The sequence below is a fragment of the Ochotona curzoniae genome, unplaced genomic scaffold (genome assembly GCF_017591425.1).
Source record: "Ochotona curzoniae isolate NIBS_2020 unplaced genomic scaffold, NIBS_Ocur_1.0 patch423, whole genome shotgun sequence".
NCBI classification, from domain to species: domain Eukaryota; kingdom Metazoa; phylum Chordata; class Mammalia; order Lagomorpha; family Ochotonidae; genus Ochotona; species Ochotona curzoniae.
The window spans coordinates 324,525-339,120 of NW_024466999.1; the positions used below are offsets into that span (position 1 = coordinate 324,525).

Sequence of the window (14,596 nt, forward strand, 5' to 3'; positions counted from 1 at the left end):
CTCAGAGGGGAAGGCCCCCAGCTTGGGACCCTGGGCTATCCCAGTTTCCCCATCACGGCTCTTTGGGGCAGCTTTGCCTACCTTAGACTCCTGGAGAAGCTGAGTGGAGAAGAGAACCCTGAAATATGTAGGTTGGGAGAGGGTGTGGGGCCTGGGCAGTGTGTATGCCACATGGGTCTGGGGAAGTGGGGGAGGCCCTGCAGGTATGTCCGTGGAGCCATTAATTAGGGCCTGGTAGCTAAAGACATGGGCCCAGCTAGGTTGCTGCCCACATAGTGGGAAGAGGCCTAATAAATGGCTAGCTTCTGAGTGTGTCTGCACCACAGAGACTGAGGTGGCATGGGAAAGCATTTCGCCACATTCTTCTGGGGGCGTTGTCCAGTTTTCTCTATTCCCCAAGTATGGCACTATCACTTTGCCCTTTGGGACCTGGTATACCTGCCCCACTTGTCCCTCCAGAATCGGGTAGCTAGCTGTCTGACTTGATTCCTTCCCTCAGACAAAAGCAGGCATTTTCTTTTTTTTTTTTTAAAGATTTATTTTTTTATTATTATTATTTTTATTGGAAAGGCGGATATACAGAGAGGAGAGACAGAGAGGAAGATCTTCCATCCGATGATTCACTCCCCAAGTGAGCGCAACGGCTGATGCTATGCCGATCCGAAGCCAGGAGCCTCTTCCGGGTCTCCCACGCGGGTGCAGGGTCCCAAAGCTTTGGGCCGTCCTCGACTGCTTTCCCAGGCCACAGGCAGGGAGCTGGAAGGGAAGCGGGGCTCCCGGGATTAGAACCGGCGCCCATATGGGATCCCGGGCGTGCAAGGCGAGGACCTTTAACCACTTGCGCCACCGCGCCGGGCCCAAAAGCAGGCATTTTCTTAAGTGGGGTCTATATCTGGAGGGCTCCATTCCCAGGCAGGCGCCACAGGCTGGAGTATCCACAAGGAACCCTGGAACTTGAGTGGCCACATTGACATCCAGACATTCTGTTGGCCACAGGCTTCTTTCCCCCAGGTCCTCCCTATTGACCAGCTGGGCCCACACTCATACTACCCTGGTCTCGGTCATGGATTCCCTTCAGACAGGGCGTCAGAGATTGGTTGTGTTGTATGCTGCCACACCAGTGTTACACAGCAACACTGACATGGGCCCGTGTGTCCCCTGCCCCAAAGCCAGGACCAAGGACATACCAGGAAGCAGTCCATTTATTGTTGGAGCCCAACCTTCACCTGCAGTTTGTTTGTACAAGGCTCCTCAGCTTCCTGGTGAAAGTTCCAGCCTTGCCAGCTAGGCTGGCCAGAGAAGCCCTGACCCTATGCCAGTGGTCAGGGGACATCTGCCATCCCTCCTGCTCTGTGTTCCCCACCCTCCTGTCCACTCCCTGGTCCCCAGACTGTGCATCTAACCCCTGGCCCAACTTGGTCTCAGCCTGCCGGGCCATGAAACTGGAGAGGCCTCTGAGCGTGACTGAGGCCCAGCGGCCGCCAGCTCTTTGCTCGAGGTTGGCTGCAGGCACCGGCTGTGCTTTAGGCAGCCAAGTGTTAGCTTGTGGCAGGCTCTCTAAATCCACAGCTTCCCCGCCCCTTCCATTCATGGGTGAATGTAGCTTGTAGGCCTCCTGTCCTCTCACTCCTGCCCTCACTCTCGGGAGGAGCTCAGCAGCCACGTGTCCCTCCGTCTGAGCTGTGGCTGCTCATTCCGTGACCCACTCCTCTGCGCCTTTGTGCCTCTGTGCCTCTGCTCTGCTTCAGCCACCCCCACTGATAGCTGCCCAAGGACATGTCACCATCTGGAATAGCTCCACCCCTGAAATTGCTGAATCAGGCACCCCCCACTCTACCCACAGCCTTCAGGCCCTCCAGCCCATCGCTCAGTCCCTCGTGGGACACGGGTTCCGGCCTCAGCAGGACATTGGGCCCTGCTTCCTCCCCTGCTGCCTCTGTGTCTTCATTTCCAGCTCTCCCCAGCTGAGGTTCCCCGGTCCATCATTCAAGCACTCCTCTGCCAACATCCGCAGTTCACTTGGCCGCCCGACTCGGAGACCCGCCCGGCTGGCAGCCCCCCAGCCCTGGAGGAATCCCAGCAACCTCCATCCTGGAGTCGCCTCCCCCCACTTCCACTGCCAAAAGCAAAGCTGGGGAAGCCGGCCACTGAAGCGGTGCCGGTGGGGGGCGGTGTCCCACTGCTGCCAGAAGATCATGCTCCCCGTTCTACTAGCCTTGGTGTGTCCCCACCTGTGGCCTCTTGCTCTCCCTCCTCAGCATCTGCAGCCCCCAGGCAAGGCTGGGAAGGCCACCTCTCTGTCTGAACGCCCTCCCTGCCCCCAGCCCTGTCTCTGGGCAGATGGCCCATGTCCTCCTCCACAGATAGAAGCCAACTTACCTCCCAGGCCTGTGTCTGTGCCCCGCCCCCCGGACCCTGTGCCAATGGTAGAAGCAGCCTCCTTCTCTCTTGGATCCTTTTATGCCCTGAGTCCCTTCCTCCTCCTCCCTGGATTCTGAATGGCCAATTAGGCTGCACTCCTGTCTGGGTAGCCCACCTTCCCTTCCAGATTCTTCCCATCAACCTGTGATCAATCTCAAATCTCTGACAGTTCTTTTGTTAAAAGTCCATCTCATGGGGACTAAACTGCATGTGTTCTCTCACCTGGCCCACATCCTTTGACCTTCCAGGCAGTTTCTGGTCCTATTTCTCCACCCCAAGGCCCTAGCCAAGGTGACCCCGTGGAATAGCTCCCCCTTCCTGACAGTGCTGTTTTAACCCCTGCCTCCCTCGCTGTGCTCTGCCCCAACAGGTCCTCCTGGGTGTGAGAAGAATTCCGCAGGGGCCCTCTCTAGGCTAGGCACTCATAGCTAACTTCCCTAAGGAGGGGGCTGGTTGGCTGAAGACAAAGATGATTAAGAGAAGAATTGGTAGAGGAGGAGGGGTCATTCTAGGTAGAGGGAGTTCTACATGTATGCTGCTCATGCTGGGAAAGAGAAAGCTCTTCTAGAAATGCCCAGAGCAGACTGGGCCTCATGGTAAACCTATTGAGCTCCAGTTCTGGATGACTCCATCCCATATCAGAGTGCCTGGGATCAAGTCCCACCTCTGCTTCCAATGCAGCTTTCTGCTCATGTGCAGCCCAGGATACAGCACATGATGATTCAAGTCCTTGGGTCTCTGCCACCCATGTGGGAAATCTGGATGAAGCTTCCAACTCTTGGCTTTGGCCTGGCTCAGTCCTGGATGTTGTGGGCATTTAGGGAATTCTTTCTTTCCCTTTCTTTCTCTCTGTCTGTCTTACCTTTGCAAATAATTAAAGGAAAAAGAAAAGAGAGAGAGCTATGGAATCAACCCACGAGATTGCACTCTTCTAGGTGGTGGCCCATCCTGGGCAAAGACTAGAGGCAACAGTGCCATTACCATGCAGACACAGTTGGTCCAGCTAGGGACAGAGGTCAGGGATTCCACAGAAATCACCTCAGGTCCATCTCTCAGAGGACCTCTTTAATGTTCTTCAGAGTTGGCTCAGGATGGCTGAGATGTGCAAACAGAAGCTGGCCAAGGCTGACTAGCCTTTAGCCAAGCCATGTAACCACTGCCTGCTCTTGAGCAGCCCCAGTGTCGGGGAAGATGCCTACACATAAAGAGATGGTGTAGGTGCAGAGATGGGTGTAGGTGCAGAGATGGGTGGTGCAGACAGCACCCAAATAGACCTGGGGGCAGCTGCAGTGAGAGGGGACCAGGGCCAGAGGCAGCTTCGCAGTATTGGACAACTCCAGGGTCGAGTAGAGAGGGAATGGGTGGCTGGAATGGACGCAGCTGCCTGGTTTGGGGCATGCAGCCTGGATAAGATCAGTTCTCCAAGGCAGACTTTAACTGTGTAGTCTTGATGCTCTTACTGCTATGACTGCATCATGTTGCTATGTCACTCTCCCAAAGGCTGATTTCAGGCCTAGCCATTGACCTGCTGCTGGATGACTTGACCTAAATAGCCTTAGGAAAGATCTGAATATCAGCAGTCTATGATGATGTCTTACAGGAGAGGCACCCCAGGAGAGAAACTGGGAGTTGCTTATCAGAGGAGGGAGCCTGGTCCCTGACAAGTCCCAACTGGGCTCCAGAGGCCCTCGTCTTTGTGCTCTGTGGAGGGGTCTTCCCTAGTGGGCAGCACTTGGCTGCAGCCCAGCTGCCTGTTGGGAGAACCTGGGCAGGGCGTAGCCTGCACCATCTGGGTGAGCTCAGAATCCATGTTTGTCTTCTGCTGGAGGGAGCATCTGTATCAACCATCTTGCCCAGGACATGGTATCTCATTGGGCCCTGTTGGGTCTCAGGTGTCCCTGGACCTCTCTACCCTGGCCCTTCACTGCTCTCTGTCTACCACGCTGTTTCTGGGGTATGTGGCTGATCCCTCCACAGGACCTGGCTACTGCCTTAGAAGAGGGCCATACCTCATACTTAAAAAAACTTTATTTTTACATAGTTAGGATGGATGTCTGCCCATGTGGACCACTGATTAGGGTGGGAAGGGTTGAGGTACGGGAGAAAATGGACGAGACAATTGCTTCTTCTTTTTTTTTTTTTTTTTTTTTTTTTTTAGGAATAGGGAACATCACTTGATGTCATCCTAGGGTCCCCAATATGGAGCATGTTCCAAGGGCACTGTTAAAGTGTTTTCGATAGTTCTGAGACACTGTTGATTTCAGTGCTCCAAGGTCGAGGAGATCCTTGTAAAGTCCATTGGCTTACACAATCTACCTTAGAATCTCCAGTGGTCCAGATGCTCACTGTCAATGCTTGACCCAGGAGTTGTCCAATTTTTTCTACCCTCCATCCTCTGCCATGGTACTAGATGTCCTCTATAGGCCTCAATGAGCTGTCATGTCCCCCATGTACATCTGGGCATGCTGTCTACTGCCCAGGCTTCAGCAAGGAGGCCCAGTTCTGACACATACATTCAATGTTCAGACCACAGATCCTGTGATTTTCTCCATGGTTGAAGTTTTGAGTCCAGTGGTCCAGTTGTGGGGAGTTCCCAAAGAAACCTTGCCAGAGGTGACCCCAGACCTGACTCCTGTGTGTGCCAGCCAGTGCAGGGTTTGGCTCAGTCCATCACCCACATGAGCATACACATACATTGGTGATTGCAGTCACCCAGTTAGTTATGTCCCCAACCCCATCTGATATACAAACCAATGGATGTTTCCACCCAGCCTAACCCTGCCTACCAAACACCCAGCCCTCACACATATCAGTGGGAACTGCAGCTTAGTTGGAGCAACCCCTCAACAAGGCCTACCCCAAACCCGATTCCTACACATGCCAGTTTGGCCATACCTCATACTGCTCATACTGGTTACAGAGTAAAACTAAGCTTGAGGGGTACTGTGTTGAGGCCATGGTGGACATTTCTGTTCACTTGCACTTTCAACAGAACTTTGTCACCTCAAATGTGCTTGTTACCAACTGTTCATGGGAACCACTGCTGGGAGCTGCTGATTTGCTAGGCCTGTAGGGGTACTGGCTTCCTGGCAACCTCACCAGGGTCAGGCTGACCCAGGGGCTGAAAAACCTTGCTATTCCATCCAGTGACACCAGAGGGCGCCAGAAAGGACAGGGACTGATGCTAGGGTTCTGAGGGCTTCTTGGAGGAAGTGGCTTTCTAAATTGCATCCAGATATTTCTGAGGACCCAAAATAAATTTTGAAGGCCCAAGGCAAAAGAGGGCCTCTGGGCAGAGGAATACAAATCACCCTGCCCCCAGCCCACAGGGGCCTCTTTGGCCTAGCTGGCAGTGGGCCATCCACTCCCCAGCTGTCTTCCCCTGGAGGGAGACGCTGACCAGCTGGAACCTCATTCTCTCCTATTGAGGCCAAATGAGGGGAAGGATTGTAGAGCGGTTTTCTGGGGGCAGGGAGGCAGCTGCCGAAGCCAGGCAAAGAGGAGGATTTCCTTGCCTGCTGAAGGCCCTAGCCTTGGGAGATAGGTACGCAGCTGAGCCAGCATCAATGCCAGGCACTTTCCCCAGGGAGGGATTCTGACCCTAACTGGCAAGGGAGAACAGCAGCAGCCGCTGCCACAGCGATCTCAGCACCAGGGGCAGGGAGTTGCTGAGCTTGACACAAGCTTGTTCAGGGCTGACCCAGCCCTAGGTTACTAAGAGGACCTTGGACAAGGCTGAGGTGGCGTGATACTAGGGACCCTGACTTGGTTCAGCATTTTTCTTGGTGCACAACTAGGAGTCAGCAGGAGAGGGCGGGGAAACCAAGGGGTGCTACCACTGACTTGCGCATCTGTCAGGGCTGAGAAATGAGTCAGAGCTGGCCTGTTCCACATCACTGGAGGGACAGCAGCAAAGATAGCCGGCAGCATCTTCCCCCGAGACTCTCCCCCAAAGCCAGGATAGGACCTAGGGAGTGCCAGGGCCCCTCCCCGGGCGCTGACCCCATCCTATCCCCAACCCAAACAGCATTTGTCGTGAGCACAGGGAGGGGGAAGCTCAAGAAGAGGAGAGTGTCCTGTGGGACTCGCTCTGAAAAGGCCAGACCAGACAGGGATCGTAGAGCCAGATGTGGGTCCTCGACTTGATCGGCACATATGTAGCCAGGGTTGGGGTTAGGGGATGTGGAGCTTTCCCTTATCGTGTGACAGGATCTGGCACTGGGCACCTCAGGGTCTCATTTGCTCAGACAGTGGCTGTGGGATCACTTGGATAGTGTGGGCCCAAGAAAGTGCTGTTCTCCCTCTCCCAGTCCAGAGGATGTGAAAATGTGAAGAGCGCATATAGGCTCCTGGGCAGGGTCTCTACATGGTAGGCTGGGTGGGGCGTTGGGGGGGGACTGGGTGTCACCTGGACCCCGGGCTCGGTGATATGCTGGAGACGGTAAGGGTCAGTAAGAGACTGTGCTTCCCGGCATAGACAGAATGCAGACTGGGCTTGAGGCTTCGACATGCAGCTGTGTCTCTCCAAGATTCCTTCACTCTACCAGCTCCAAGGGGTCCAGAGCAGGAGGCTGACCGTTTGGGTCTCTTGGCTTTCAGCTGCAGTTTAAGCCTGTCCGAGGCCCTCAGTTTGGAAAGAGGGGCCTGTCTCTTCTCAGTCCACATCTAGTGGCTGACCCAGCCAGACAGGGTGGAGAGAGGGCAGCTGTCTGGCCCTGGGCCCAGGAGAGCAGAGGTCAGAGCAGAGCGCCAGGCCGGGTTGGAGCTGGGGGAGTGTACAGCCTGCAAGGGGAGTGGGGGTCAAGTCAGGACAAGAGCTGGGGCCTCTCCGTCCTGCTGCCTCGCCAGAGGACCCTGTGGGAACATCCCCAGTGGTCAGCCCGCAGGCCCTGGGACGCCGCCTTGCTTGCCCTCATCCCTACCAGCATCTTCTCTGAGCAGTCTTCATACTGAGCATTGCAAGATCCTGTCACAGGTCTGAGGCTCAGCTTGGGCTCACCCACAAGATAGCATGGGACCTATGCCTGGGAACAGCCACTGCCAGCCTAGCTTCCCCTTTTTATTCTGTCACCCCGTAGGTGGCCACACAGAGCTCGTTGCCCCTACTCTTCAGTGGCACAGCTGCAGGCAGAACCTTGTCGCTTGCCCAGTCTGCCCAGCCCAGCCTAGCTCAGCACCACAGCCTCCTCTGCTGCTCGTGCACCTTCCAGAGCTGGCTTTGGCAGGCCCCCCAGGTGGAGGCCTTCGCCTGAGGCTGACCTCAACCCAGGCTCCTGCCTGTCCAGGTCTCTGGGTGTTATCCAGGCTGACCTGGGCTGTTGCCTGGCCTGGCCACAGGCCCTCGAGGAAGAGGGCAGTTCTCTCTTTGAAGTATGGTTGTGCAGGTCAGCCTGGCCTGGGACCTCATTCCAAGGGGGCGTCCCACTGACGCCTGCTCTGGTCTTCTCTGGAGAAGCTTATCTCCACCCTGTTCCTCAGCCTTCCCTCCCTTCTTTACCAGCTTTTCCTGCCTGTGTCTCTCTGTCCCCATATGACTGCTCACATCCTGTCCGTGGATGTCTCGTGCTCAGCATGAAATTGGCACACTCAGCCTGGCCCATGCCCAGCCTCCAGATGCCCCCCTGCTCCCGCTGTGCCAGGAGCCATGCCCTTTCTCTCCTCCTGCTGGTCCTGACAGGGCTCCGTTCCTTGAATGTTCCCATCACTCACTGCATGCCTGCAGGCCTTTGCACACACTGTTCCCTCTTGCAGAACACACTCTGATTTGCCAGTCCCTGTATCTCAAGCTGCTGACCACACCCACCCCTGAACTGAGCTGCTGCCTGCTCTGTGTGTGCTCATAGCCCCCTGCTCCTGTGAGAACACTCCACACTGTGGGGTGAATAGCACTGTCTAGCCTCTTGGGAGGTGTGACCCTCTCCCCAGCCCACAGGGGAGAGGCTGTACCTGTCCCATGCTCCCTGTGTAGTGGTAGTGTAGTAGTCGACTAGTCAGGAACTTAGACAGAATTTGGGCTGAGAGGAGAGCAGCTGCCATAAATGGGTGCACACTGTTGGGCCTGGGGTCCTGTGCTGACAGGCTGCCTTGCTGTTGTCCCATAGGTACAGCTACATGATCGACAACGTGATCCTGCTCATTACGGGCACGCTGCACCAGCGCTCCATCGCCGAGCTTGTGCCCAAGTGTCACCCGCTTGGCAGCTTTGAACAGATGGAAGCCGTGAACATTGCACAGACCCCTGCCGAGCTCTACAACGCCATTCTGGTGGACACACCCCTAGGTGAGCCACTGAGCCGGGAGCAGGACGCGGGTTGTGGGGTTCATGCCAGCAGCACCCGCGTGCCCCCAGGAGGGGACCCTGAGCTGGCACCAAACACCTGCCCACTGCTGCATACTCTGCTCTTGCCCTCTGGATCCCCCATCCTCTCCTCCTCACCTTGTTGCGTGCTGCTTCTGCACCCTTCCCTCGTGTTCCTGCCAGGCCAGGTAGGTTGCTCACAGAGCCTACCCAGACCACTTGGCTGGTTTCTCAGTGCCCAGTAAGGCTAAACTCAGGGAAGAGAAAGAGAAACTTGGGTCCTTGGGGGTCATGGGGCCCTCACAAACTGTGGCCCTAAATGGGAGCCCACACAGGGGTGTGCAGTGGCCTCCCCATTAGCCTGAGGAAGGGAGCAAGCAGCTCCATGTGCCTCCACTGAGCAGCAGCCAGGTCAGACACATCCAGTAGGCAACAGGCTTCACATGGGAGGGCCAGCAAGGGAAGGAATGAGGACCTTAGGCACGGCTCCCCCAAAACAGGTCTGGCTCCTGCCTGCCCAGGAGGCTGAAGAGAAGGCATCAAGGCCTGAGAGGAGTAAGAGTAAATGCTCTAATCTTCCAGAGTTCTAGGCCTCAGGACCCCAGGATACCACCCAGGTTATACCACAGGGATGTGAGCTGCACTAGGTCCTGTGGGAGAGACCTGTGTGCTTCCTGCTCACCTTGTTCTCTGTAGACCCTCCCAGTAGCTGAGACACTTGTCATATCTTGTAGCTTCTGTGGGGTTCCCCCCACCCCCGTCATTTTTCTGAAAAAGAGACATTCTAAATGAGTTTATAGACCCTCATGGGGGCGTGCTCATTCCTGCTGTAGTCTTTCCTTCCATCCCCACAGGGGCTCCCTCCCAGGTCCCTGGTCCATGCCCACCTACCTGGCAAACTTATTCTTTGTCAGAGGAAGAGGCTGATTTTCCAAGCATGGTTGCCAGGCCTTCCTGGGAGATGTAGAAAAGTGGGCACCAGGCCCCAGATCCACAGCTGCCCCTGGAGAAGGGAGAATGTCATGGCCTCTTATGCAAGCCTGTCTTTGGCATGGTCTGAGCTTGGGTCAGCCCCAGCGCTGATTAGATCATGTTATGGCTGGCCGCCTCCTTTATAAATCAATTTTAGAAGCAAAGAGGCTGGAGACACTCAGGTCAGTGCGCGTGGCCGAGTATTGCCTCTGTCACTTCCAAGGTAATAGCTTAGACTGTGAGTCAGGGGGTGCCCTCCCCCACCATACCCAGCCCCATAGGCCTCCTAAGTAGGGGTCCTCTTTGCCCAGCATGGTTTTTGCCCAGGCCCCCTGCCCCACCTGCCTCACGCCTTGCCTTCCTTCCTCAGCGGCTTTCTTCCAGGACTGCATCTCAGAACAGGACCTGGATGAGATGAATATTGAGATCATCCGCAATACACTGTACAAGGTAGTGGCCTGCACCGGCTGGATGGGGTGGGGGGCAGGGAGGGCTTCGCTCGTTGGGGTATGGCTGTTGAAGGCTATGGGGGCACCTTCTGGGGTGATGATTGAATGTGAGGCATGCACTAGGACTCGATGATGTTCTCACACCAGGCTCCTATCCTAGGGGTTTCTCCCCTCTGTGAACCCGTGATGGGTAGAAGGCTGCATGGAACAGGTTCTCCATCCTGTGGCGCCCGCGGCAGACTTTGATAAGATCAGCAGGAGTGGCTGGTGTTCCACCACCTGGCTTGTCAGAGCTGGCTCCTGGATGGCCACTCCCCCAGCATCCAGGAGGGTCACGGGCCACCACCCAGGCCATAGCCCTTGGGCCTCCTTCCCCTGGGCTGTGGCCAGCAAGGACAAGCACTTGAGTGAAGGCAGTGGTGTTTTAGTGATGGTGGGGGGTCGGGAACCAGCCAGGCGTAGCCAGGTCCTCATGTCCCTTTCAGGTTCCCAACCACCTTCCTCTTCCCCCAGTTTGTGGCACAGGCTGACTGACTCCTGGGGATAGAGAGGATATACTTGGGGTTCCTGGGTCTGTACTGCCCTGATCGAGAGAGGTTAAGAACCAGCAGCCAGTTAGGGGCATGTGGGACAGATTAGGCTCTGGCTGTAGTGAGGGTTTCAGCTGCGGTGTCCCACCTGCTGATGGACTGACAAGGACCACAGAGCAGCTGGGGAAGGCTGTGAAGGGGGTTTGAGGACAGCTTGGGCCCAGGGCCCTGCTGATTGAGCCCTGAGGGCCTCAGTCTTTTGGGTCTTGGAGCCCCTCTCCCATTGGAGATGGAGCTGGGTGGCTGGTGCTCAGCCATAGCCAAAGCCTGGGCCGTTGTTTCTATAGGGGCTAGGGCCAGACCATGTGGGAGTCCGGGTGGTAGGGGAAGGGAGAGCCTGCCCAGAGACTGATAGTACTGGCAGGCAAGCAACCCCAGGCCAGGAGGTCTGCTGTGGCTGTGCAGGTTCCAGATGGACAGTTAGAGATCTGAGGGAAGCGCGTCAGGCCAAAAGTCCAAACTTTATTTTGCGGACAAGGTCAGCAGTAAAGCTTTGCAATAAAGCGGAGGGTGCTCTGAGAGGCTTGGGTGGCTATGATGGGGAGGACAGATGAGATTACCCAAAGTAGGAAGGTGATCCACCCCTTGCATCCTTGGGATTGCCCTGGGAGCACAGGAAGTAGGCCAGCCAGACTCACATAAGTGGGGCGGTTGCCTTAAGCCACACAGTATGTCACCAACAATGCACAGGATCACACGTGGTTTAGCCTGTTTGCCAAAGCGAGTGCTCTCATCCACCTCGCGTATCGGGAGGCCAGCCAGCCAGCCAGCCGAGTGAGTGCACTCACACACACTCCTAGTACTCCCTCCCTCTCAGCTGGCCCATTGCCGGGTTCCCTGCCCCGAGACAGGGTGAGGGGTGCGGCTGCCCCCCCCAAAGCCTCACCCACACCCTTACCAGGCCTGACTGGTTCTAGCTGGAGTCACTGACGAGGGCTGCCCAGGCACCAGTTTATAAACACCAAGCCAACACTGCAGGCCTTGTGCCAGAACTGCTTGCCTGGTGGGCGATGTCCCAGCCTAGTGGCCACAGATGGGAGATTAGGTGGACCCTCAGCTGCCTGGTGGGTGGGAACCATAGGCAGCCAGTATGTGGCTGCGGGCTGGCAAACTCCAGGGCATAGGGTGGGGAGGTGACCTTGATCTCTGGACCTGTCACCTCTGGCCTCCCTGACCCTAGGATCGGCCCCTTTAGGGATTGGCACCACAAGGCTAAGCAAATGGGTGAGTTGCAGGGCATGGAGCCCAAGACCTAGATGGTGGCTTCCTCCACAGGTACCAACTAGACCCCTGGGGCAGGCCTTGGCAGAGTTTGGGTGGCCACAGGGAAGGAGGTGACTGGGAGACTCCCAGAGGGAATGAGGAGCCTCACCAGGCTCAAGGTTAGCAGCTGTCACTGTCCCCTCCCACCCAGGACTTTCTGAGTCCTGGGGATTCCCTTCCCCATGCAGGCTTTCAATCCCCTGACTTGTCCTAGACTTTGGCTTCCTGAGATCCCTGTGGTCACCCTCAGGCCTTCTCCTGAGTTTGCCCAGTGTTGTTGGTCATCCCCAGCCTGGTCTATTGGACTCTGAGGGCTCATCTTGTTGCTGTGGATGTTAGTAGCCCCTGTGGGCCCATCTGCCCCAGGGTTGTAGAAAAAAACTTGATCCCATGGGATGCCACCTCCTGCATCACAGTGGCTGACATCGAGTCACATCTCCACTTCCCAGCCAGCTTTTTGGTCACTTTGATGGCTCTGAGTGCAGTGGGCTCCCAACAGGGCCTGTGAGACCATCTTGGGCCTGGACAAGGTGTGGGGAAGGAAACGTGGCTGATGTTGTGAGCAAGTGTTGGGAGAGAACTGGGGCCTGGGCTGACCTGTCCTCTTCTCATGCCCAGCAGATCCAATTTGCCTAGGCAGGAAGTTCTTGTTCCCGCTGGCTGCCCACGTCTCCAGCCGTAGCACTAGGAGGCTGACGTGGAGTAGGCAATAACCATCCCTCAGGAGGAGCTAACCTGACAATTTGGTTCCTGCTGTGTCATGCCTGGGGGTTGTCTTGGGGGTGGGAGAATGTGTTCTGTCAAGTGAGAGACATCTGGGGGCCAAGGGAATTCAGTCCATGCTGTCACTGGGACCTTCCTTCATTAGCCCATGGGCCCCTGGTTTTCTCAGGTTAGAGAGGAAGGGGGAGGGGAGGAGGCAGTACACAGAACGAGCAGGGGAAGGGGAGATAGGCAGATCAAAAGGGGGAACACAAAAGTCCCTTTGAGTCTGGCACTCTGGGGTAAGGGATTGGGTTCCTGCGCCTCAAAGCTAACCGTGAAGCAAACTGCTCTGTCCCTGCAGGGTGGGAGGTGGCAGACTGCTGCTGCTTGGCTAGCAGGTGCAATCTGGATGTTTCAGGGACTTTGCCATAAGGGCTGCCTTGGCCAGAGCCTACCTTGAAAGGAGTTGGGGAGGGAATGAGTGCAAGCAGCTGGCTAGGCAGACTCCCCTCTCCTTTGAGGGTCCTGCTGTCACTGAGCAAAGTTCACTGCTCTCTGCCCAGGCCTACCTGGAGTCCTTCTACAAGTTCTGCTCCCTTCTGGGTGGGACCACTGCCGATGCCATGTGCCCCATACTGGAGGTGAGTGCCTGCCTACCTTTCGACTTGCTGGCTACCACTGGCCCTGGCATGGGGGGAACACACTGCTAGCTTCCTTCCCCTTCCTGTCTCTCTCCTCACCCACACACTGGCCCCACAGTTTGAAGCCGATCGCCGCGCCTTCATCATCACCATCAACTCCTTCGGTACCGAGCTGTCCAAGGAGGACCGAGCCAAGCTTTTCCCACACTGTGGGCGGCTCTACCCTGAGGGCCTGGCCCAGTTGGCCCGGGCTGATGACTATGAGCAGGTCAAGAATGTGGCCGACTACTACCCAGTAAGTGGCCTGGCCGGTGGGATGATGGGCGGGCATGTGGGCAGCACCTGACAACACCCTCCCGCTCACCCTTCCTACCACTGCCCCGGCAGGAATACAAGCTGCTTTTCGAGGGTGCAGGCAGCAACCCTGGAGACAAGACCCTGGAGGACCGATTCTTCGAGCACGAGGTGGGTACAGGGCTCTGGCAGGGGCTACCCATTAAAGGGAAGAGTGAAGAGTAGATGGCATCAGGCTTGCCTGTGTGGCCATGTCACCTGTATACTTCACCTGCCTCTGCCCACAGGTGAAGCTGAATAAATTGGCCTTCCTGAACCAGTTCCACTTTGGCGTCTTCTATGCCTTTGTGAAGCTCAAGGAGCAAGAGTGTCGTAACATTGTGTGGATTGCCGAGTGCATCGCCCAGCGCCACCGTGCCAAGATTGACAACTACATCCCCATCTTCTAGCGTTCTGATCTAGGGCTCCCCAGCGTGCTATGTGTGTGTCTGTGTGTGCTGTGACAAAGCCCAGGGTCCACCCGCTGACCTAGGGGACAGCACATTGTCCCAGGGCAACCCAGCTCCCCAGACCTGCCCCTGCTTCGAGACTGATCTTAGCCCTGCCAAGGGCTGGGTACCTCTTTCCTGACCAAGGATGGACCAAGGACCCCCCCCCCCCCCCCAGAGTAGAGGATTCCTCAGCGCCATGTTTACAGCTGCTGGCATAGTTGAGAATCACATGGTCACTTTCCTGTTCCTCCTCCAGTCTGAGACTCCCTGGGTGTGGTGTCACTCCCAGAGCTGCAGGCCCAGGGGAAGGGTAGTGTGGGTGTGTCCTCAGGGCGTAAGGGAGATGACGGCAGCCCTCCCCCTCAGCTCTGTCCCCCCTCTGAGACAATAAAACTGCCCTATCTTACTCCACTGCTTGCTATCTCTTTGGGGCCCCGGAATTCCCCAGCTTCTCCCATGTCCCCACCTTCAT

General features: G+C 56.4%; 1 protein-coding gene across 1 annotated transcript in view; it reads left to right on the forward strand.

Moving 5' to 3' along the window:
• The window catches only part of LOC121167691 (V-type proton ATPase subunit d 1), a 34,914-nt gene extending 20,384 nt beyond the window's left edge, over window positions 1-14,530 (forward strand). The window contains exons 3-8 of the mRNA XM_040997246.1: window positions 8,523-8,701; window positions 10,062-10,141; window positions 13,262-13,339; window positions 13,458-13,634; window positions 13,727-13,804; window positions 13,921-14,530. Coding sequence (XP_040853180.1) covers window positions 8,523-8,701; window positions 10,062-10,141; window positions 13,262-13,339; window positions 13,458-13,634; window positions 13,727-13,804; window positions 13,921-14,082 — 754 coding nt within the window. The 3' untranslated portion in view covers window positions 14,083-14,530. The remainder of the gene's footprint in view (window positions 1-8,522; window positions 8,702-10,061; window positions 10,142-13,261; window positions 13,340-13,457; window positions 13,635-13,726; window positions 13,805-13,920) is intronic.
• The last annotated feature ends 66 nt before the right edge of the window (window positions 14,531-14,596 follow it).